This window comes from Corvus brachyrhynchos, unplaced genomic scaffold (assembly GCF_000691975.1).
Source record: "Corvus brachyrhynchos isolate BGI_N302 unplaced genomic scaffold, ASM69197v1 scaffold83, whole genome shotgun sequence".
Lineage (NCBI taxonomy): Eukaryota > Metazoa > Chordata > Aves > Passeriformes > Corvidae > Corvus > Corvus brachyrhynchos.
The window spans coordinates 1,789,099-1,813,554 of NW_008238464.1; the positions used below are offsets into that span (position 1 = coordinate 1,789,099).

A 24,456-nucleotide genomic window follows, 5' to 3' on the forward strand; every position below is an offset into this window, starting at 1 on the left:
TTTTTTTTTTTTTTAATTGAGCGCGAGACAAGCTCTATCTTATTAAGTGAAAACAAAAGAGTGAGAAGTTGGAAATTGCCAGGAAGCCTGGGAAAGACCGATATTCAGCTGAGATTTCATTCCATGTTTTCCTGTTGACCTCACAGGCTCTCAACACAAGAGCTCTGAGTACATTAAAGAAAGGCCACAGTCTCATTTGGTCCTGTGAACATTGGCAATATGTTATGGGGACAATATACAAGCTTGAAAAGGAAAAACCGCAGCAATGTCCCCATGCCCTGGAGGTTTTGTCTGGTGCAATGCTGTTTAACCAGAGCACTGTGGGGTTTTAAATGGCCATATGAGATTTATAGTAGGTCATGACCAGATCTCTTTTCAGGGCAAAGTTTGAAAAGTCCATTTGTCTCAAAATTTAAAAAAAGAGTCTGGTAATTCTCCAAGGTTTTTCCTCTTCCTTCAGGCAACTATTTTTGCCTGGCCAGAGTTCCTAAACCCTCCCCAAGAGCCCTTTTAATGTGGGAATTATTGTCCTAGTGTTTGCTATCAAAGAAATAATACTGAAGATACAAATATTTACAAACTCACTCTAACTCCACATGGTCAGTATCAAGCTTATTAAGTTTTAGAAAAAGGGACGGCATGACCTTAAAGAAGTAGCTTCAGGAAATCAGTATTCGAGGGCATTATTAGGAGGGAAAGCGTGATGGTTACTGCGGGGGGTTGAGTGCGAGGACTCAAGGAGCAGACAGAACCCGTCATGGCCAGCTGATGGCGTGGCTGCCCCACTGTGGGGCCGGCAGCCGAGGGCAGCCCTGGCTGGATGGGTGGCAGTGCCGGCCCTGCTGCTGCCCAGCTGGGCTGTGTCCCACCCGTCTCAGCCAAAGGAACGTGCCGGTGTCCCTGGGGCTGCAAAACAAGGCAACAGGGCTGGCCCTCACCACAGCTGTTTCTCCACTGTCCTCCTCCAGTGATGGGGTCCCCATCAACCTTTCAGCAGTGGGTGATGCTTGGGTACCCTCCACTGGGCTGCACTCATGACACTGCAAACCAGAGGGGCTTGGCTCCTGCTACACTGGGGCAGCTGGAGGAGACTGGTAGGAGATGGGGTTCCAGGGAGGGTTCCAGGCACCCCAGTGGGGTCAGGGTGGTTTTGAAGAATGGGGAAGGGGCAGCCTGGGCACGAAACACAGCAAGGGTCCATGATATGCAAACAGAGAGGCTCTGAGACAAGGTCCCCTTGGGAAACTTAGCCAAAATCATGGAAATCTGAGGCCACGTGGGGGAAGATGCATGATAGAGGCTGCATGTCTGGTTTTCCTCTTTTCCCTCTAAAAGGAATGTAGGAAGGAAGAAAAGGAAGATGGGAATGACAAGCAAAGTCCTTCAGGGCTGCTAGGAACCAGGGTGTAGCTGCCCCCTAACCAGCACCTTCCCCGCCAGCAGGCATCACCTTCTTAGACATGAAACAATACAAGCCTCCCTGGGTATGCACGACACCAGGGCCACAGCAGGTCCTCGAAAAAGCATATTAAAGTGTCTGAAAGGATCATTGCAAAGCAAGAAATTTACTTGGCAGGTCTCTAGGACTTTTCAAGGGGGGATTTTTATCTATTAAATCAGAATCATGGGATTTTTAACCCCGCTCCCCTGTTCTGGGGTTTGTTTTTTCTTTTTTTTTTTTTTTTAATTTGCCAAACTGTTCATTTAGAGCAGTTATGTTTGGTTGTGCCAGTAAGTAATAAGTGAGAGCTATTTGTGAATTATTTGTCTGCTAATTTTTCACAGAGAAGGGCCTCTTCTGTGTGAATGTGTGGGTGAGAGGCAGTGTCCTGCCATGAAAAAGAGTTCTGTGCCTGAGTCAAGAACGAAAAAACACTTTAAAATCTTGATAGCAATCTAACACAGAAGATACACTGCTATGCAAAGTAAATTTTGTTAGATATAAAATACCTACCTTTAAAATAAACAACTTTCTTTTTGGCTAAAATGATGGAAGATTGCAGACCATATTAAAGAAAGCATGTGTCATATTTATATCACACCCCATGGAAAAATACCTGATTTAATTTAAATAATTTCTATTTGTTTCTGCCTTTCAAAATGATAACATTTTCAGGTTATAGAAATGCAATGTCTGAACTTAGACTTTTTACACCCAGTTTCAATCCAGGCCTAATTTTACTTCTAAGTTAAAAACACATTAGAGCAAACAGTCATAATATGATCTGGCCCCTCTCTGACTGCAAAAAGGGCAGCCTACTATAAATACAGTCCTTGAGAGAAGGAAGGTCTTCCATTCGGAGAAGGAATTTGAAATTTCATGCCATTCCAATTTGGAACAAAGCCCTCCAATTCTGAATTTACCCATGAAACAACCTCAAAAGAAAGCAATAATAATGAAAAATAAAGCAGAAAGTGCTTGGTCTGGTAATTTGTAAAGAAAAAGTCACCAGACAGACTCCCTGGAAATGTTGAGTGAGCAAAAAAAACCACTTGTAACTTTAGAAAATGAGCCATTTGAGATTTCTGGTCTCAGTTTACATCAAAAAGGTTTCAATGGTTCCAGAGCCTGAACACTTTCCCTGCTCATCAAGTTCCCAGTGAGGGTCTTGGGGAGCTAGTAGTGCCCTACGGGACTTCTGCTGTCCCTTCACACCAGCATATGTGAAATAGCTAAGTGGTAAAAAGCTGTTCCATCCTAAGAGCTTTGTTTAATTTCACAAATGCTCCAGTTTTTCTTTGGGAGAAAACCCAGGCTGTTCAAACATTTCCTTTCACTGAAATGCAAGAAACCTAGAACAGTATGAACCATTCCTCAATGGTAGAATAAATCCAATACTTTTCCAAGGGGAGAGGAAAGGATAAAAATCTCCTGCGACTTACATCAAAATCGAGGCAGTCATGAAAAAAAGGAGGAGACATCTGGATGGGACTGCATGGGGGAGCAAAGTATCTCAGATCACAGCAATGTGACTCCTTGCAGGAGCATTTCAGGCCTGCTTCAGCCACAACTAATCCCCACGGAGAAATCACAGGGTACCTCATTCTTTGTACTGACTCATCCTATTTTTTTGCCTGCAAGGAAACTGGACACAGTTCTGCATCTGTGTAGTATCCTCTTCACCCCTCAGAGAACAAAGGGCCAGCCAAAGCACAGACTGTGTGTTGTCTCCACTGGGGCCTCATGAAGACACTGTTCTGAGGAATCCCTTGCCCATCCTGGGCACAAACATATCTTTTTCATGGCACTGGCGTCCTGCAGAACCTGACTGCTCTCCCCTGAGCAAACCAGTCTCCCCTTTCCTTTTTGCTTCCATTGTTGCCGGGGTCAGAACAAAAGCAAGCGCAAGGAGAAAATGCTCTTGAATCTAAAATTAAAAAATACAGAAGGCAGATAGCCTTACCAGGGACAAAGGCAAACCCAGAAATTTAGCTGAGATTTCTAAACCACCTTTGCAGGAAGGCAGGAAAAACCAACTGGAGCAAGCATGTCATCATCCATGGAGCTGATGCCAGAAAGCCCTGTTGTGCCTCGCTGATTACTGAACGATTAAAGCTTGAAGGGGGGATCTCCTTCCATCTGCTGCATGGACTGCTGCCTCACTCAGAGGGAACTGAGATTTCTCCTTTGCATTGCTGCACCTGCTCCAGAGACTCCCTGAGCTACAGCTAGGACACGATTCACAAGCACACAGGGGTCATAAGTCCCAAACTTGTGCCATGTAACTGGACCAGGCTGAGGTGTTACTGCTTGCTATGAATTTTCAGCTTTTCTTAAAATAAAGTGGTAATGAAAGTGGTGATTTGTGTGAACAGCGCGGCCACCAGTTTCCTGCTCTTGGTGCTGTGTAAACCTGAGCTGTCTTTCATCAGACTGCCAGGAAATAGATACAAATGTATTTAGAACATTTCACTTTTTGCAGCATAGCACTAAAAATAGCACAATATGTCACTCCTAGTATAGGGCTCTCTGTTCTCTTATCCCACTGCTGAAGTAAGAAAGGCATAATGTTATCAACTAACTGTTCTCCCACCTCTTTGAATGAAGCAAGTTTTAGCTACAAGAATTACTTTCAGGGTTAAAATCCCTTGTTTTACAACAGGTTCGTTGCCTAGGGGGACTTTTATTGCCCAGAGGGAGCATAGTGTTCAAATCTCATTGAAATATCACAAGTAGTATTGATAACAAGGAAAACAGAATTCATTAACAAACTCACTGCCTATAGCTACACACTCATGATATATGGACATGGTGTTCAGAGCATCAATTCCATAAAACTTTAGGTCAGTGCTCCTTTTATCCACATTTATGAAGATAGACAGACAGGTTAGACAAGATTATGCCTCCAAGAGTCATAAAAATGTAGAAGTTTCCCAACTGCAATCTGATTTTTCAAAGAAAATTATGTGCACAATTTAACAGGATAGCCACACATGCCTCCCAGGTTCTATATTGTTAATGTTTGTTTCCTTTTGGATTGTTCCTGTTTCTCCTACTCTCACACTTTTTAAATTTTCCTCAGATACACACATTAGAAAAACACTCTCACACTTCTTGTCCTATGTGATTTATTCCGAAGAAATTAAATTACATTTTTATAAGCCTGTGTTACCACAAATGATAGCTGAAGATTTGCTGAAAAAATTAATTCCTGATCTGTTGCTGTGAAGCATCCTCGCTAGCACTGTACTGACTCCGTCTTTCAAAACCAGATGGAAGCAGTCCAACAGTATGATTAACTTCTTAGTCCCTGCAATTTCCTATTGCTCTACTTGCCCTAGATTTCAGGATTGACCTCCTGCTTCACTGCAAAATGCACAGTTGCTCAGTTTGATAAATCACATGAATACTTTTTTGATCACAGTTATCTACTATTTACTACATACCCGGTGAGGTTAATCATATGCTGAGGCACTTCATATGCTGCACACATATACACTCTTCTTCCCAATAGCACTTTGCATATTCTTCATGCTGCCAGCCAGAAATGGGACCTGTTTTCTTCTTACTAATATGTGAAAGACCGCAGACCTACACCTTGCATTTTTACCTTCCACATTCACGCTGTAATTATACTCACAATGTTTCTTAAAAGACCAAGGAAGTCAAAGAAAATATGTGAGAAATTACTAGTCAGACCTTTCTTCTAGCAGATAGATATTTTTTTCAAAATGCAGACGTTTCTGGGAACACGAACTGATTGTCTTCTCCCAGATATCTTTGGGGAGCAAATGCACAAGTTTGCCCATAGGGAGGTGGGAAATGTTTGGCTCCCATGATAGCAAAACACTATCATGTCCTTGAAGAAAAAAATACATCTTAACTTTTCTTTTTCTGTCTTTAAACATCAAAGGAATTCCAGTATTTAGTAGGGCTCAAAATTGTTACAGTTCCCTGGGACAGTTCTGCTCCACCTTCTCACACAGCAGTACATCCGCATCACATCTTTGGTGTTATGGTAGAACAATTCTAAATAAATACCAACAATAGTCAAGGTATGAGAAAACATCCAGCAGCAAAAAAGTGAGCGCTACAGGTCTTGCTCACAAATTAAATAGAGGGAAATGGAGTCCCAGTTTTACAGAGATACCTATTCCTTTTCACTCTAAGCTGTCTACACAGACTCTTCTTCTAAAGCCCTTTTTCACTAATTCACAACATTCTCCAATACTGGGAAAAGTATCCTATATACAATATGTATCATTAGTCTTCCACCTCCATGTTCTGTGACTAGCAGAACTAGCAGTTTCTGTGAGAAACTCTAGACCATTCCAAGGAGCAGCTGCTCTATACTGGGGCGGAGGGCAGGAGGGGGGGATGCAAGTGTGAGACACCAGCATTTCCAAACAGCCAAGCTTTCATGTAAGACATAAATGATAAATCCATATATTCTCTCTCAGAGGTATTCTCTTTTTCCTTTCAAGGATAATCCAGGAAGTTTAAGCAATGTGCTAACAGTGAGAGCTGCGTGTCTGCCTCTGTGGCAGTGAGCACTGTGCGCGTAGGCTCTTCTCCAGCCAACCTTTTTGACTCCTGTGGAGCCTGTGATCTCAGTTCCGTCACTCTCTGCTGGGACCCAGATCAGCTGTCCCAAGCCAAGGCTTCCCCTCGGCTCTCACTGATTGCACAATGCTGCCGCATGAAGCCTTTCTGGCCAGCCTGCCAGCTGAGTCACTCACTGATAAGCTGACATCATGATGTAGCTTCTCATGTGAAGGACTCTCACGGTGTGAAAGGCGATGTTATCGAAAACATCAGTCCAACACAAACAGTAAGTATGTGAGCGACATGAAGCACATGAGTATTTTTGCTAGCTGCCACTGGACTATTTACTTACTTTAGGGTATCACAAGTTTAAGTGCTTTGCATAATCACAGCTCAAGCAGATACCTGAGAACAAGAAAACTTTGTCTCCTTCCACAAAAAGTTTTAAGGCTGCTTGGACAGCTGCCTTGCCTGCCCTAAGTGATCTATTAAAAATCTACATTGCCTCTTACTGTTGCTTTAATATTTTACAGGCAGTGCCTCCCCAGGCCTCCTAACACAAATAGTGTATCTCAGTGTGGCTTTGTCTGAAGAAGAGCTGTGCTACACATCCTGCTGGACTAATCATCAATTTTGTGGCTGCTTACAATCTCAGGGGAAGGGACTGGGTTGTCTGAGGTCAACCTTTTTGATTTCTCTTGCACCTCAGTGCTAAATGCATGCATGCAGCCATGAGAGGCAGTGCAGCAGCATCTCTGCTTGCAAATGTCTCTCCCCACAGATGTGAGGCTCTGCTGTTTCTCAGCTCCCCAAACTCTTCACTTCTCCAGAGGGGAAGGGGAAAATTTTGTTTGCCTTTCAGGATCCTAAGTGCTACTGGCCAGTCCCATCAGGGTAAACCACCTCATCTCTGGTACAGCCTGCATTTTGGTGTCCTAACCAACGGCATGGCATGGTTACATGGGAGTGCAAAGCACTATCCCTCCTGCCCAGACTGAAGGTCAAGACAGGCTGTGAAGCTCACCAGCCATCATGAATGGGGCTTGTCTCCACTGACAAATGGATGCTGGTGCTGAGATGCCTACTCTGTGAACAGCACAAGCTGGTAAATCTAAAAGGTTTATCATAGCCCGTGCTTCACAGTTCAGGTCTGGACGACACATATGTATCACGCAGGTGCTGAGTGTAAGCTATTGAGCTGGACTCTTTTCAGGGCTTATCAGCTGGGGGGGGCTGGGCGATGAGTGGGTTCAGCTCTGCCTGTACCTTAAATGCCTGTGCTGAGATTTTTATGGGCAGAGCTGGTGGGTTTTGCCTGCATCCTCCAGTATAAGTACACAGAAAGGAGAGCAGACTGTGGCTGTGAAGTCAGCACATCTCCCAAGTACCACCCAAGCACTCAGCAAAGGACTTGTCTTTCCCTTGTTACAACCAGAGAGGAAATTCAGCAGTGGTACAGCAGTTTCCTCCAAGTGTTTAAAACTCTTCAGCAGACCCACTTGGCCTACACTCCGGCACAGAGAATTAAAAGCAACCAGGGGAGTAAAAGTGCCCTAGGACCACTGTAAATCTTGACTTCATGGAAAATCTTATCTTGCACATGAATATGAGCTGCGAATAAATTTAATGTGTGGATTAAGTACTGTACGGTCTCCCTCATGGTGGGCTTTTCAGCCGAAAAAGAACAAAAGAATAATAATGAGTGTTGTGTTTGGGTAGGATTGCAAACAGCTGTAATTTACAGCTGGACATTCTCTATTGCAAATGTATCCAGCAAGCAAGAGCTTCTGGGTTAGTGGAACAGACTGCAAAAAAAATTAGCTTTTAACTTCAGCCTTAAGGTCAGAGTTCTGGAACCATGGGAGTCAATAATAAAATCTATTTAGCTCAGTGGGATTAAGCAGGTTTAAGACCTGGCTTAACCACACTGCTTACTGTTAAATAACAACAGAACACACTGAATATTTTAGTTACAGGAATTTTTCTTCATTTGAAAGCTATTCAGGCAGTGGATATGGGAGTCAGACAATTGAAAATATGCCAGCACTATACCATTAAGGCATATGAGTTAAGTTCTTGCTCTTCTCTGTCCCAGAAAGTGAGTTATCTGTATAGTTTGACCACTTTACTGAAGAGCACAATAAAATTAAAACCAAGCTGTACTGAATAAACACCGAGGGCTTTTCATGAGAGAATGAAAAGCTAATGGGGCCAGTGCATCTTTGCTGACAAAATAGTGAGTGCATGTGCAGAGCAACCTGTCTTCTGGAAGCAGAAAAGCTGTTTCAGTCAAGCTTCTGGGTCACTAATCTTTGTGTTTGCACATAAATCTGCTGGGGGTTACTGTGTCATTCTGAAAACAAGACTGAGTGCAATGCACTACAGAAGTCAATGGCTAGGTTTAAAAACTCTCTTTTTTGTTTGTTTAGTTTTTTTCTCCTCTTTTAGTTTAGCTAATTGTTACCTCTTTACTAGAACCTGAAAGCAAGAACTGCAGCAGGAACTGCTGGAGAATATAAAAAAAAAAAAAAAAAAGGGCAAAATTACTGAAAGCTTTATAGTAAGCTGCCATCTCCCTTGTTGCTGGGAAGTGCTGGTGTGTGACTGGGAGCTCTGAGTTGCTACTGGGACACAACTAATGAGCAGCAGTATCACAGGCATCCTCACTCTAGCCAAGAGGAGACAGAAACTGCTGTCACAGTGTGGGATTTTGGCCCCCTGCCCTCCCATTTGCTTGCTGCAGTGAGGTCATGGGTGGCAGGGAGGCAAACCCCCAGGGTGCACCCCCAGCCTTCCCAGCACCCCCTCCAGAAGGCAGGGGAAGGAGGGTGCCCTGGCAGCTGAATATTTGCAGAGCAGGTTGGAAAGCTGTAGACCCTGAGCATGCTTTTAGGGGCAGACAGGGAAATATTTGGTCATAAATCCTAAATCTGAGGTGTGATGGTTATTAATACTGAGGCCCTTCTGCCCTTTGGATGAGGCCAGCCTGCACCCAGCTCCCTCACCATCTTTGATGAGGTAGGGAACATTGATCCATCACCACCACTTTTCTTTCCAGGGGAGACAGAAATCAAACTGTGGGGTTTGGGGCTTGTTAATTACCTCCAGGGGCACTCCTGCAGGAATGTTCCTCATTCAGCCCAGGGGGAGGATGCTGTGAAAAAAATTCCCATGTTTCCTTTGGTCACGGTATTGTCCCCACCAAGTGCAAAATCTGCTTTGCCTTGGGGTGAGTTTGCACACCTCCAGGGAGAGGGGCATGATGCTGACTCCAACTCCACTTTCTTTTGACTCCAACTCCACTTTCTTTTTGCATTCATTCCAGTTACAGCAAATACTTCTGTGCCCTATAACTGTGCCAGCAATTTCACCCACATCCCATACATTTCACTCAGGATTTTTTTTCCTTAAAGGGGGGCAAAAAATTCTAAACAAAACGCTGTTTGTAAACTTGGGGAGGGAAGGTTGATAATTTTGGCCATCTTAGCCTCCAAGCAGAGAGAAATGTTATTCATCCATGCACAACATATAATTCAGCCTAAGTGACAGGCTCTGCTCTGGAGAAATCCTGGCCTGAGCTGGCTTCCAGAGTCAATTACCGCTTATTCCCAGGGAGGCGGGGGGCTGGGGGCCAGACGGAGCAGAGGGGGCTGCCAACAAGGCATGGGGAAATTTACTCTGTGTCAGCCTGCATGACACAGTACCTCATTTGTGGAAAAATGTAAATCTGCTAGTTCTTTTTCACAGGCACTAAAATGTACAGTGTCTCCTCCCCCTTCCCTACCCCCTTTCCCAAAACTGGAAAAGAAATCAGAACCGTCTTAGAAAGCTACCTTATATTTCAATCAATCCTCTTTCATAAAAGTCATTTAAGGTAAATACCTGTGCAGACCTACAACCCAACTATAACATTTACTATGGCCCAAATCCTGAATTCCTCACTCAGGCAAGTTTCCCATTGAAGTTAATAGATTTTTGCTTGAAAAAGAGCTGAGTAAAACCTGAACACTAAGGATTTGGTCCCCTGCTTATCTGCCTGGAGCACTGCTGCAGTTCCAGAAGAAGTGAAAAAATTAATTAAATTCCTCCAAAATACCAATCCATTAAAACTTAAGGGGTAAAAAAGGGCATTGTTTTTGTGCATAAAACATACAGAGAATCTCATCAAAGGAAGAATAATTCCCAGGGAAAGGACTTGGAAAAAGTCAAAAGAGAACATCCCGGAATAAATGAAGTACTTATTGCTGAGAAATGAGTTCAGATATATCTCAGCAAACTCTAAGCTCAGAATTTACTGCATCATTCATGCCTTCTCCAGTAAGTTTCTTATCTCTCGTTTGGTATCACAACAAGGGATTCTGCATACTCTGTATGAAATACAACAAGACTGTGATTTTTGCAGTAATAAACTCTACACATGCATGACAAATCCAAGCATGCAAAATGTTTAACATCCCAGTTCACAGATACTTTGGGGACAAAATCCGATTATGAGTTATATGCCACAATAAATAGGGCTCAACGTTTCATAAAGCAATTTATAGTTCATAAAAATGACAAAATGTACCTGTCAGATAGAACGCGGAGAGCAGATCTCTGTGCTGCCTGCTGGAAGAAAGGGCAGAGATGTTTATTTTATATTCTGACTTGAAAATTATGAGCACAATCAACACTTTAAAAAATGCGTTACACACATTTTTGTCACATGTCCAAAATGCTAAAGTATGAGCAAAGTAGCAGAGAGTCTATAGTCAAATGGACATTCCAGACTAGTAAATGTAAGAACACACTTTGTTTAAAATGCCAAAACCCAGAAGATTGTCAAAGCACCACACAGTATTTGAGGTCTGAACTACTCTATTTAGACAATTTTTTCTGTAGGTCCCTGAAAACTCGCCAGGACTCGGTTTTCTGCTTTCCCCTCTCCCCGCTTCCACACTCCCACTCCTTCTCCTTTACCATTAGTCTCCTCCCATTCTTCCACAGAAACAAACGTCACATATTTGGTTCCTTTTGCGATGAATTATAAGTTTTGCAAAGCTTGCCAGAGCTGCTGTAGACTTTTCATGAGTGCTGCCATGTTAATCTGCTGGCAACATTTGCCTACTCAGTACAGGATTGACCTTTTGCTGGTTTGCTCTTCAGTTTTTGCCTAGTACAACTCTTTGGATGGGGTGGGGAAACATGGTTCTTGTTCTTGTGTTAACCACCAGGTCTGGGAATAGAAATCATAGTTTCTCAAGTTTAATAGGACCCCCAAGCCTATCCCTGAGCTAGTTTGCCACTTTACTATTATTATTTTTCAATCACTTCAAGTGGTGTGATTCATGGCACAGTAATCAGCTGCTAAGCAAAGATGAAATCCATAATGTTTTGAAAATCTGCCTTAAAGCCTCCATTCCACTTGGACATGGCCAGAGTGTCCTATCCCCAGCTGCACCTGTCCAGGCTGTGCTTCACATGGCACAGAAGGGACACAGAGCTAAGCAGTACAGAGAGTCAAGGGGCAGGAAAATAAAAGTATATTTTCTCATTGCAATTACCAGTAAATACATTTTGAAACTGCTCTTCCTGACTTATCAGCCTGCTGGGGACTGCATCCCTATTTCCAAACAAGCTGGATGACTTACAGGTATCTTGCTCAGCACCAGAGACTATGGAGGTAACCCTTTTGGCTTGGCAAAAACGCTGCTGACAAATTGCAAGGAAAAACTTGATAAAACCTGACTTGTGGCTGCAGTTACATCGTATTTCACAGAAAAGTGTGAAAAGATCCCCTGAATGGATCCCTAAAGATCTGACAGGAGTGGGAAGAGTTTCCACTTGATTTTGGAGGCAGGATTTCTGCTCTGTGTACTTTCTGAAATAACTTGTGCCTCCTGAGTTCCCTGGGGAGATGTAGTTTGATGTGTATCACACACCAGATTGTCAGAAGACACAGTGGCATAGCTCACAGGATGGTTTTTCCTTAGTGTTGACTTGCTGCAGTGGACAGAGAACCTGTGGGAAGGGCTTGGAAGGTACCAGCAGCTCAGTAGGAGCTTTCCCATGGCATGAACACATTGTTTTTAGTGTTAGGAAAATAATATGGTGAGTCTGGTATTTTTTGCTGTTTCCCATAGGTCATATTATTTGCATGCTCTTGGATACAAAACTATCCATGCCACTGGCTTCAGGCCTTGAAGAGTCCAGCCACTCTCCAGTCCTGTGGGCTGGAATCACTTCTCCTCTCTCCTCTGCAAGGGGTTCTTTAGGACAATGTCATACCACACATTCTTGCCCACAAGTTCAGGGGAGACCCAAACCTCAGGTTTTAGAATGCTTTATGGCTTAAACTCTTTCTTAACGCCCTGGGCCAACACAAGTTCCTCTGCTCCCATGCCTAATCACTCTCACTAGCAGGAGGCTATGGCCATTTTGAGTTTCAAGCTGCCCAACTTCCATGCTGAAGCCTGCACTATGTTACACCGTTGTCTGCAAAACTCAGGAGCCTCTCTCACTATCTGAGCCCTTTTCCATGGCCAAGTTGTGTAGACACCGTTCAGGTCATCTTTTCCTCCCCACCAGCAGCCAGGGCCAGTCTTTCCCTCATGCAGCCACTATGTGGCAGTGCTGTTGAAAACACTTCTCATGTTTCCCACTCCTGCCTTGGGCCACCCAGGTGCTCATGTGGTTGTGCAGTACAACAGGTTAGAAAACTGATTCAGTTGAAAAATAACAATTTTCCTTCATTTTTGTTCTTTTTTTTTTACCCCCCCCCTTAATTTCCCCTGTGTTATTTGTAACCTAGATCCCTTTTCTGAGCTGCTTCCCCACGGAGAGTGTGTCACACCACAGAGTGCAGTGTGAGAATCGGAATGGTATTGGGGGGGTAGTGTGCAGTGGAGACCTTTGCTGCTGACATAAGGTCATGTCCACCAGCAAGGTCACTTCCACCTGACATTGTGTCCACTCCTCTCCGGAGCTGCAGAGCACTCCTGGAAAAAGGTATATGGTGGCTCTGGTAGCCAGAAGGCATCGAAGGAGACAGGTTGCTCCGCAGTCACAGGCCTTGTGGATATTGCAGAGACCACAAGAAAGGAAACATGAACTTTGATGATGCTAAAAGCCCCTAATATGGGATGTGGGGTTCATGTCACTGTTGTATTTCCCTAAAATCCCTAATTTTGAGAGGAAGAAGTGCTGGATAATTTTTCTTCCAGGCTTGAGGAAAGCTGCCCTCAGGAGGGAAGAGGAGAGGTCCCTTGTGTTGACCCAATTTGGTGTGCTAACCGAGCCAGGAGACACTGTGGAACTGCAGCCTCTGTAAGTGTGCCAATCTTCAGTTTCCATCTTGGTGCATCCAGTTGCTGAAAGCTTTGGAAAGATGATCCCTTCTGGACAAGAAAGTGGATTCAGATGACATAGAAATGTACAAGTGTTTTTCAGTGAGATCATTCTACTTTTTCAGTTACCCTCTCATTTTAAGTCCTTTAATAAACATCCTTCTTCACTGAGGTGCAATGCAGATTGCATGGGGCACCTAAGTCTTTGCCTGGTGGTCACACATTCTCTAAATGAGACTATTGATTTCTTTCTTATACGGTCTGGAAATACAACTGTGTTTGATTGCATATTTGTGTGACCCCGAGTTGGTAATGGCCCCATTTCTAAATGATGGGGAATAAGATCCAGTCGCAAGTTTATTCTTCCTCCCTGGAGAAACAGATCTATTGCCTGCAATGAAAGGCAGTTAGCAACTATCCAGCAATTTTAATTCTAGCCTATATTGCTCCCCTCTCCTGGAGAAAGTGAGCTGTTGTAATTAAAGGTAGTTAGCAGTTTCCTAGCAAGTATAAATACTTGCAGCCACTAATTACAGTCTTCTCTCTTGTTCTACTCCCTGCCACAGGACTGGGCTGCTCAACTTATGTGGAAATATCTGCCCTCACTTCTTGCTAACCGTTTGTGATCCCATTCACACTCATTCGTGAATCCCCATGGAGGGTCATGACCCATAGTTTGAGAAACTCACAGCTATAGAAACAGCTTTTTGTGATTTATTATGTTTCTAATATGCTGGTATTATCTATCAAACAATGTAAGCAAAGGGGTGGTACTTCATATCATATAATGCCTACATGACTATTTTTTTAATAGCTACATTTTGACTGTGCTATTTAATTTGCATTTTATTTTACATCATTAACAACTTTACTGAGGCCAACTCATCATCCACCAAGAAAGCTGAGAATATGGTCTACAGTCTTTATTATTCCTGGAAGTAAGTGACTATGCTGGTTATAGAAATTGGGGATAAGAAGTAATTTTGATATTGCCAACAGAATTTTAATATCTCCAAGACTTAGCACTAAAAAGTGCTTTATATAAAGGGAAGCTTAATATTCTCCTGATAAGTGGTAGAATGTGTTAACCAGCAATGAACATAATCCTGAATTTTCAGTTCTTGGAATCAGTGGGGCTACTTAACGGAGGAAAGTTCTCCTCAATATGAACACGGATATTGGAGGCCAACTCACCACATAATAACTTACATGCTGAGTAGGAAGGAGGGAAGGGAAAAGAAACCCCTCAGGTGTCTCAGGTACATGGGCTAGAGAAACCAGCCACAGTAAATGAGTATGAATTATGCTGTTTCACTACATCAAGAATTGCAAATTACAGGACACTGGCTGCTTAGACTTCTTTGATCCCCAGCTGAGTTGGTTAAGATACATTTCGGGCAGACTCTCATTGATCTGCCTATAGCCTATTAATCATTCATGAAATATTCTAGCTGTACCCCAAGACAACTGGGACAAAACAAGTTTTCAGCCAGCAGTAATCATGGTTGGGTTCTCAGTCTCCAGAGATTTCATCTCCTTTCTCCATCCTTTATTGCAATGAGCCAGAGCTTGGGAACATACTCAGGTTTCTGTGTGTGTTAAATGAGCTACCAAAATTAGCTTGAAGTGTGACAAGTTGCAATCTGTTGTTGAAGGGAAATCAGAGAGGAAATTAAATACTTTTATTGTAATTGGGACTGAGCAGTGAGCTAGCTCATTGTAATTGGGACTGAGCAGTGAGCAGAAGGGGTTGAATACAGCTATTGAGATGGAGATCCAGGAGTGTTAAGAGTGCTCCCCAGAAATCCCTCTTTTTTTAATTTGTTGCAAAAGAATTGCTTCATAAACTGCTGGGCTCACAGGCATTTTTGGATAAGAAACAAATGAGAACTACTGAAGTATGTTCTGCTGGGCTTGGAAGACTGTCTTGGAGGCACTGTGGGCTGACTGTAGATGCATTTTCCTATACCTCACCCACAGCAACTTTTGGCAAATCAAAGCCAGTAAACTGGCTGTTGGCAGATTCAGACATTTTGCTTTCCATCTTGCCCGTCCTGTGGATTAACTGCTGTTTTTGCGAGAGAGCTCAGTTACAGTGATTGTATGGAGTTACACAAGCTACACCAGAGACTTCACTGAGATGGCACAGGTGTGCACGTGGTGAGAAGTTGAACCATTTCTTTGGTGACAGTGAAGTAATACATGCTACCTGTGCATGAGTAAATTCCATAGCTTCCAGAGCATCTTGTTTGTCTTCCTTGGGTGGTAGGTGCTGCCCTGGAACTGTGCAGTGAACCATTTATGCTCTAAGTCAGCAGCCCTCATGTTAGCAACCACCCAGAGTGCTGGATGTCACCCTATATTGGACTGCAGTTAATGAGCTGTAGACATACTTTTTCCAAGCCAGGGTTAAGGAAAGATGTCATTACTATATACTGCCATTTGGGAACCAAACCAGGAAAAACACTTTTATATCTGTCTTCTTTCATATTTCATTCTTCACATGTCTTCCATGTTGATTCTGTTTTTATTTCACAAGGTTTTGTTTGTTTTTAGCTTAAATGCAGTTTATTCCTAAGCTAGTGAAGCCAGGAATAAATTTTTGTGAAGAGCACAACCTGCCTGCATGCTTTAACTTGGGTGATGGGACTCTGCAGAGTGGTTTTTTTCTGCTTCAAATCTTGGTGCTGTTGTGGACCCAGAGCAAACCTTCTGGATAATCCTGTGGTTGTGAACCCACCTCAGTCCAACCACATGCACAGTTTTCCACCTTCCATGTTAAGATGAGTTTATAAACACTTTCTTTTGCTGGAAGTTAGACCTGTGCCTGTGAGACAGAGCTGCCCTGCAGCCTCCCAGCTCCCTTCCCGGCACAGGTGTTTATAGACTGTGATCAAGCCAGCCAGCCAGCAGCCCTGCTTCAGTCAAGCTCAGTTCATTGTGCGGATATCTTTTGCTCCAGGGCATGTTTTCCCAACGAGTTAAGCATCTTTCTCCCTCGTCTTGAAACCCTCTCCAATTTTCAGTGTTCTCCTTGAAGAGTGCAGAGCTGCTCATCAGGGCTGAAAACAGAAGTAATGAAAGCCTCTCGCACCCACAGACTTGCTCTGTTTAAATGCCCATGAGTATCTTGTGGCCACAAGAAGTTGCCCGAGGAGATCAGGTCAGGCAATTTATCATAAGTGATTCCTAACATGCCTTCTCTCACTGCATTATTCTGTACTCCTCACTGTTCCTAGGGGCTTTGTTTCAGGATTGCTTTCCAGTGTGGATTTCTGAGGGATTTAAAATCACTTGTAAACTGCAGCTTGAGTGTTTTTCTGTAAATTTGCAATATGAATGTATGAATGTGATTTTCACTGTCTGGTTCATATTTATTTAAGATTTACAGGCTGTAAGACTTAAAGGGGTCTCCCTTTCTTCCCATTTTGGAGTTGGTTATCATCAGAGCCACATCTTTTAAGAAACTGTAAAACTCCTTCTGGATTTCATGATTTTTCTGAGGCCTTTCAACACCTCGGTATTAATTTTTCACCCTGGAGTTTTATTAGTATGTTCTTGGCGTACATTGTTCTTTCTCCTCTGCTTTGCCCATTAATCCTTATTAATCTTCAGGGGCAACACAGTCTAGTGACTTGAACATGGCACCTGGGAGTGAAAGACCCAAGTGCTAATCCTGACTTTGTAGCTGACTTGCCATGTGGCTTCAAACAAGCTGCATCTCAGTCACAGTCTCCCTGTCAGTTCTATAGAGATAATAATTCTTTCTTAGCTCTACCTAAATACCTCTCAGGGGCATTGTATTAAGTAGTTAATACTTGTAAAGTGATTTGGATCTCCAAATTGCTGTATAATCAGCATGGATATTAACCATACAGAGAATTTTATAGATCTGTAAATGCTGAGTCTTCTGTCCTGCATCTGCTCAGATTTTTCCTGCAGTCTGTCCCCAACAATCATGCAAGGTTTCAACACAGATGAGCTAACTTTAATCTTTTTCAGTGGAGATGAGCAGAAGAAAAATCCTTGTCATTTTACATTAATAAAATGATTAATTTCCAATGCCACTGTAGGAAAGTCTCAGTCATTGCAAACAAATCAGCAGTCACCTTGGAAAACCTCCTCTGTCTCCACAGAAGTTGTCTCCTTATCCAGGAAAAAGTAACTTGGTTGAAGTGCTGCTTGCACCTAGGCTATCGCAGACAAGAATTATCAGTGTTGTGCCACAGGCTTTAAAAGATTTATTGGGAAGTCTGAAAGCTCAGAAATTAAAGTAGATTTTTTTTTTTGAGAAGTCCATATATGTGAAAATAGGGGAAAGACAAGCCTAAATTCCCGAAACAGTGGTGGCACTTCCCAGGGATGTGCTATGTCAATCAACTGTGATGCATCTGCTACTACCCAAGTATCTGCTTGGATTGTGCTAGGAAATAAAAATAAAGAAAGGGGTAACACCCTAGGCTGATTGAAACCAGTGGTTAAACTCTCACTGACTTCAGAGGAGGCAGTTTTCATCCTAGGTGCAGGAGAAATTGTAGCAATGGTTCCTCAGTCTCTTTTTCTTAAACAGTAGTTTTGATAGATTGGCTTCTGAATCTTTTTACTTATTTCTCATCATGTTCTAATATAACTTCTACTCCCTTTATAGTGTCCTTCTCCCCCCAGTTTCTTTTCTTCATTAATTTTTTTATTCCCTTAATCCCTTTCCCCTTCTGAGTTCATTTTGTTTTCCAACATGCTCTCAGCTGCCTCTTTCTCTGTTTCTGTTGTCATCCACCTCTGTGCACCACATCTCCTTCACACAGCTCCTCATGCTGACATCACCCCTGCCCGAGCTCAATGGCCAAGGGGAGAGAAGTGAGCTTGACCTTCTGGCTTGCAGGGAGCAGCAGGCAGCTCCTAGAGAGGCTGAGACTTGTGTTTGTGTGCATGCACGCGTGTGTGCACACGTGTGAGAGAGACACAAGTGGGGTGCTTCTCCTCTAACAACTTGTAATAGCTGTGATGTCACAAACAGCACTAATTATTTGTGACTGCTGGTTATTTAACCATTCTCTTGCAGGCACGCTGGAATGCATTTGCCTGCAGGCAAACAGAGCTCGGTGACCAGGCTTGAGCTGGACCAAGACTCAGGCACAGTGGCTGGCTTCAGCAAGGGCTCTCTGCAGCAGGAGGAGAAGTGCACAGGCTGTAAGGCTTATGAGAGACAGGGACAAGCAAAATCCAGCCTGGAAATCCTTCTTTATGCCTCAAGTTAGCTGACACTGCTGAATTGATTGCACTGGGATACATTCCCACGCCAGTCAAAACAGATGTTCATACAGTAATTCTACTTCACAAGGGGAAAAAGTTCTAATGAAAGATTCAAGAAGATGGGGTTAAGAATGTTACGTGAGATACAGAAAAAAGTTTTGGAAAAAGGTGATATGAGTGGAAGTGGGCAGGCTTTGGAGATTTACCAAGCTAAAACTCCGCTTAGTCACAGCATCCACATGAGGAGACAAGGAAGATGCCCTTACACTTTAAATTTAATTTCCTGTCTGTTTTAGAGTTCTGTTACCGAGAAGCATGCAGATCAAAGTGCTATGTTTAAATGTCCCCAAATTTTGGGCATGTCCAAGATCCAAGCTGATCCCTAACTTTTTTCACTGTCATTCATAGTTGTGGCATTCAAATTTAGAGCTTGATCCTACCTGCCAACCACAGAATCTGATTTTGTAAGATAGACAGTGATATGAGCCAAGTTTGGCAGGACAAGACCGAGCTCTTATTTTGTTTCATCTGACAGTTTCAGTGAGGCAATCTTGGTCTTCTTGTCATGCCTTGTGGAAGTGCAAATTTAGATGTCACAGAGATTTTAAAATCAGAGCTGGCAAACCACAAAAAAAACCTTGGCTCAGCTGGCTTAAATCTTACTCTGGATTCTAGTTAAGTTGGATACCAAAAGAATTGCTTCTCTAATACACAGGAAATAATGGACTTACCCAAGTTAAGTCAGGCTGTTACAGTGGCTATTCCTCCAGTCTAAAAACACACTCACATTATAGTGACAGAGGGCTGAACGGAGCATTTGGATTAAGTAAAATATCACCTGAGGTTCCAACCATTCCTCTACCCAAAACTTAATTTTTTCCACTTTTGCTTATCTCTGATTTGTGCGGGTTTGGTTGCAGTCAGACTTGCATGTAGCCAGACTTCATGAAATAAGTCTTCTGTGCTCAGTGGAGTGAGAAACTTCTCATCAGAAAGATATTTTCCTCCAACTTTATCAAGGCATTTTTTTTGAGAGAAATTCATTTGCAGAAATGATGCAGGCTCTGTATTTTTCTCCAAGCCTGAGTATTCTCATCTCCTTTTTCACTCATTTTCCCTTCTGATCAAACATCAAGTATTGCACTGACGAAGAGGTGAATAAAAGGGAACACAACACTAAAAGGACTTAATGTGGTTAAAATATTTGGACGTGGCATATGTGAATGCAATTATCACTGTCTAAAAATGGTTCTAACAATGAACAGGGCTAATGCAGTGTTGTGTTACAACCTGCCCAATAAAACTCTTTTCTCTAGATGTTCCAGCCTTGGTGCTCTGCTCAGTTGATCTTTGGCTTTGGAAAGTGATGTCCTAACAGGTCTTACAGAAAGAAAGCTTTGCTCTTTTTTCAATTTGTTTCAAAATTCATTACAGATGGCTTCAAATTAGCTGAAATATTACATTTCATATGTAGAAGTACTGTTTATAAAGACTCTACTAGAAATTATTCCTTCTGGAGGAAGGTAGATGCATGACTGTTCATTTCAGGATAATTATCCTGTTTTTGTTGATTGTCACTCCGTATCCAGAAGTGAAAAGTCCCACACCAATTGCCATCGAGCATCGACTTTTGTTCTGTTGCAATGTCATGACAGATTTGGCTTGTCCTAAATGCCTGTGCTGCAGACAGTCTTACCAGAAAGATGCATTTCCAGCGATGCACCCTGGCAACACTCAGCACATACATGATGGGAAAGAAACGTAGGCACCCATGTTCCCACGGGAGCTACGGGTGTAACTTGATTCAGCATCAGTTTTTATGGCTTGACCATGACAGGGTGATGCTGAAGCATGGACAGGTCCCCCAGGGCCAGCAGCCCACCCCAACTGTCCCTAGGCTGCCGTGGGTGGGAGGCAACCCCAAGATGCCCAGGAGGGCGCCGGGCTGGGTGGGCTTCTATCACCCTGTGGGGCTTGGGTGGCGAGCCAGATCAGGCTGACAAGACTTTTTATTTTACTGTGCTAAAGCTGTGAACTTTCTGAGACTGCTCTTCCCCGAGGTCTCTTGTGAAATGACAAGGCTTTCTGTTTGTCTTGGCTTGCCTGTGGAGGGGCTGGGTTTGCTTTCTTGAGAAGGATGGCCACTTGCAGGCAAATGCTGCCTGATCTCTTCCTTCAGTACACGGCACATGAGCAAAATTAAGGAACCTGAGAGGATTGATTGCTTCTTCCCTGTGCACTCTGAGAGGGGGGGATTTTCAGCCCCTGCAGTTACCTGCCGCCACAGGAGAGTAGCCATACTATTTTTTGCTTTGAAAAGAAAAAACTTGTGTCTTCCCTTTTGAGATCAGCTGGGGCTAGAGTGCAGAGCCATGTCCCTCAGAGTGTGTTCTGATTGCTTCTTCAACTTCTGTTTATACGATTTTACTAAATTTTGGCAGGAATCAAGAGCACATACCAGGGTGTTGGCTTTTATGAATCTCATGGGATGTGAAAGTCAAGCTGACTCCATGAACTTTGGTTACATATTCCAGACAAGCACAATGACTCTATTTATTCAGACTTGGCAGCCAGAATGCAGATTGACTCTGTGGGTAATAAATTTTCACAGCCACAAAACTTCAGCGGCAACCAACCTGATCCTGTGCAAAAAAAATGCATACGAGGAAGCAGGCTTGGGTTGCAAAAATATGTTAGATTATTATTCCATGTATGCGTACCAGTCAGTTAATTTATTTGGCTATTGATTGACATGAATTGCACAAATGATGCCAGGGATCTTTTTCCCCTTAAAGGAACTCCTTTCTATTACAAAATGTTCATGTTGTAAAAGGACAAGTAAGGGGGGGAAAAAGAGAATTGTTCATATTACAATTGACAATCTCCTTTTAATATTTCACCCAAGACTGATTTAAGTTATCCAGTGACCTCTACGGAGAAGAGCAAGGTATTATAATGGGGACTATTTCATGTGCTATGCAACACTTCAAAGAACCAAAAGGCAATAACCACTACAATTCAGTACTCTGAACAATCTTAAGTACAGTTTTGACATCTTCATGCTACAAAGCTTCAGATGCTTTCTGGGAGAGACGATGATGAAATTATTACTCTATGTGTTATAAATCAGAGTGAATTGGCTCTTTAACTTGCAGATTTATGTTAACTACCTTGGTATCTGCTAATTGCATGCTCTTCAGATATTGATTGGGGATTAAAAAGTATATTTTCTTCAATCTGTGTGGTGTAAAATATGCCAACAGGAAATTTTCTCTCTGCATATAAGATCCTATGATCACTGCCTGTAAAATTGAAACGATCAGTTTAAATGGATAAACTATGCTCATTAAAGAGGAAAAATACATTTATGTAATTAAAATTACGAGATTAATATGTGTGGATAATGTAATTACTGTGGGCACACGCATACTCAGTTCAAACCCAGCCTCTTTGGCTTCTCCTGGGTCTGTGAATCTCACTGCCTTAATAGCTGGTGTTGAGGGAAGGGTTGGGAATGCTTTGCCCACTGCAGTCTCAAAGCTTTTAATCATGTCTCTGCCTTGCATCTGGCCTCCCTCATCCATGGCTCACATTCCTTGGTTTGGTCACAGCACTCCAAATGACAGCCCTGAGAGCACAGAAACACCTGTCCCCCCTTTGCACCACTTCAGAAACTTCCCATTCGCTGCTTGGCAATTTCAGACATAAATGCAAAATCTCCTGCAAAGTTTTCCCCCTAAACTTCCCCATTTAGAAATCAGAAAATTAAAAGCTTCCCAGCTTGTGTACAGCTCACTTTCAGCTCTTTGAGAAACTGGACTTCTTGAATAAGTCTGATTGCTCAGAGGTTAATTTATTACATGAGGAATATCTGGGAATCTCTCATGTACTGTTCCTATTCATTCATCTCTGATTTCTTTTTTTTCCTGTTCCTGAGCTCAGGAGATACAAGATTAAAGAGCCTCTGAGTCAGGAAGTAAAAGGAAATGAGTTCTCCTGCTGACATTTAAACACAGGTCCATCTGAGCAGCTATTGGAAGAAAGAGTCTGTGTTACTCTTTTGTTGTGTCTATATCCTGCTAGGTGGATGGAAAGGTAGTGTTTTGTTTTTCCAGCAGGTATATTTATTTAGGATTGCTCATTAAGCAAACCTGCAGGTCTCAGCTGAGGTTCTACAAAGCATTTCATAAAGCAGGAGCCAGCCTGTGCCCCTGGGAGTTTTTTGTCTGTAGAGTCAAGTTAGGAAAAACATGTGACTAGGAAAGGGGACCAAATAACTAAGTAAATTCCAAAGGTTGTTCACGCTAGGTCCTGTGATGATTAGAAGTGAGTAATGGGATCTCAGCCCTGCTCTTTGCTGCATGGCTGGTGAGCTCTGTCCTGGCTCTGCAGAGCTCGCTTGAGCACTGAGGTGAAAGACCCAGCCTGCATCAGCTGCATCTTGGAGCCCTGGTGACTGAGCGGAGAGCTTGTGTAGCACACGAGCACACAGAAGATGTCAATAATTACAAGTCACAGTGCTAAACCAAAGGTCCATGTGTGCCTGCCTGATGGGCAGGACTTTTCCACAATCCCTCCTCTGCCTAAACCTACTTGTTCTTTATGCACCATAAACACTTTCACATGTCCTTTTCTGCGTGCTATGACACAAACCAGAATTTTTTCTCTCAGGCTCTCTCAGCCTGTTTCACTCTGACACCCATTACTCAGGATCCTCTCTCCCTGCCTGAAGGACATCTCTCCTGGCCAGCAGCTTGTGCCTCCCTATCACCCAGCCCCTGGCTGCAAGCATCATGGCACCTTGGTCTGCTATTGTTACTCTTCAGACATCCCTTCCATCCCTCACTTTACTTTGCCCTGTGCTGTCTATGAGCTGTATTTTAAGCCATCTAGACAAGCAGGAAGAGTAATTAAATGTGAAGTGTTTCAGGATGAAATATGTTAAACAAAAAGAAATTGTATAAATATGTAAATAATTGAATCTATGTGCTGAATCTTCTTAACACCAAGAAGCTTTGCTCAAAATAGATGAAACAATGGTTTAGTATAAATATTAAAAAGTTTTGATTTACCTGTTGTTTGGAAAATATTGTAAAATAGAGACATCTAATAACAAAAGTTAAAGAAAATCCTGGAAGAACTTTATGCCTATGTACCTAAAATTATTTGTCTAAGATCCTGAATTTCAGAAGTCTAGATACCCATCCAGCCTACCCATCTAGATACTCTAGTTACCCATGACTGAAACAAGGTTTAGCCCCAGCCAGCAACAGTACCATGCAGCTACTTTCTCACTCCCCCTGCCCCAGTGGGATGGGGAGGAGAGGCAGAAAAAATAAAGTTTGTGAGTTGATATAAGAACAGTTTAACAGTTGAAATGAAAAAAATAATAATAGTATAAGAATAATAATTGCAGTGAAAAGGGAGACAACAAGAAGAGAGAAATAAATTCAAAAAAAGTGATGCAAAATACAATTGCCCAGCATCCAATGACTGATGCCCAGACAATTCCCAAGCAGTGATTGGTTCCTCCTAGCCAGTTCCTTCCCCCAGTTTATGTACTGGGCATGATGTTCTGTGGAAGGGAATCCCTTTGGCACGTTTGGGCAGCTGTCCGGGCCATGGGCCCCCACAGCTTTTGGTGCACCTGCTCACTGGCAGAGCAGGAGACACTGAAAAGTCCTTGACTCAAGGTAAACTCAGCAACAACAGAGACATCAGGGAGTTATCAATGTTGTTCTCACACTGAACCAAACCAGTGCACTGTACCTGCTACTAGGAAGAAAATTAACTCCATCCCAGCCAAAACCAGGACAGAAAACAACATTCTATCTGTGAGATGCAACCAGGAGCAGTACTGCCCTCATATGCTCTGGTGAATGCATGGGTCGT

At 42.9% G+C, this 24,456-nt stretch overlaps 1 protein-coding gene across 1 annotated transcript in view; it reads right to left on the reverse strand.

Moving 5' to 3' along the window:
* The window catches only part of AFF3 (AF4/FMR2 family member 3), a 316,401-nt gene that overhangs the window by 62,894 nt on the left and 229,051 nt on the right, over nt 1-24,456 (reverse strand). The window contains exon 9 of the mRNA XM_017736969.1: nt 10,554-10,594. Coding sequence (XP_017592458.1) covers nt 10,554-10,594 — 41 coding nt within the window. The remainder of the gene's footprint in view (nt 1-10,553; nt 10,595-24,456) is intronic.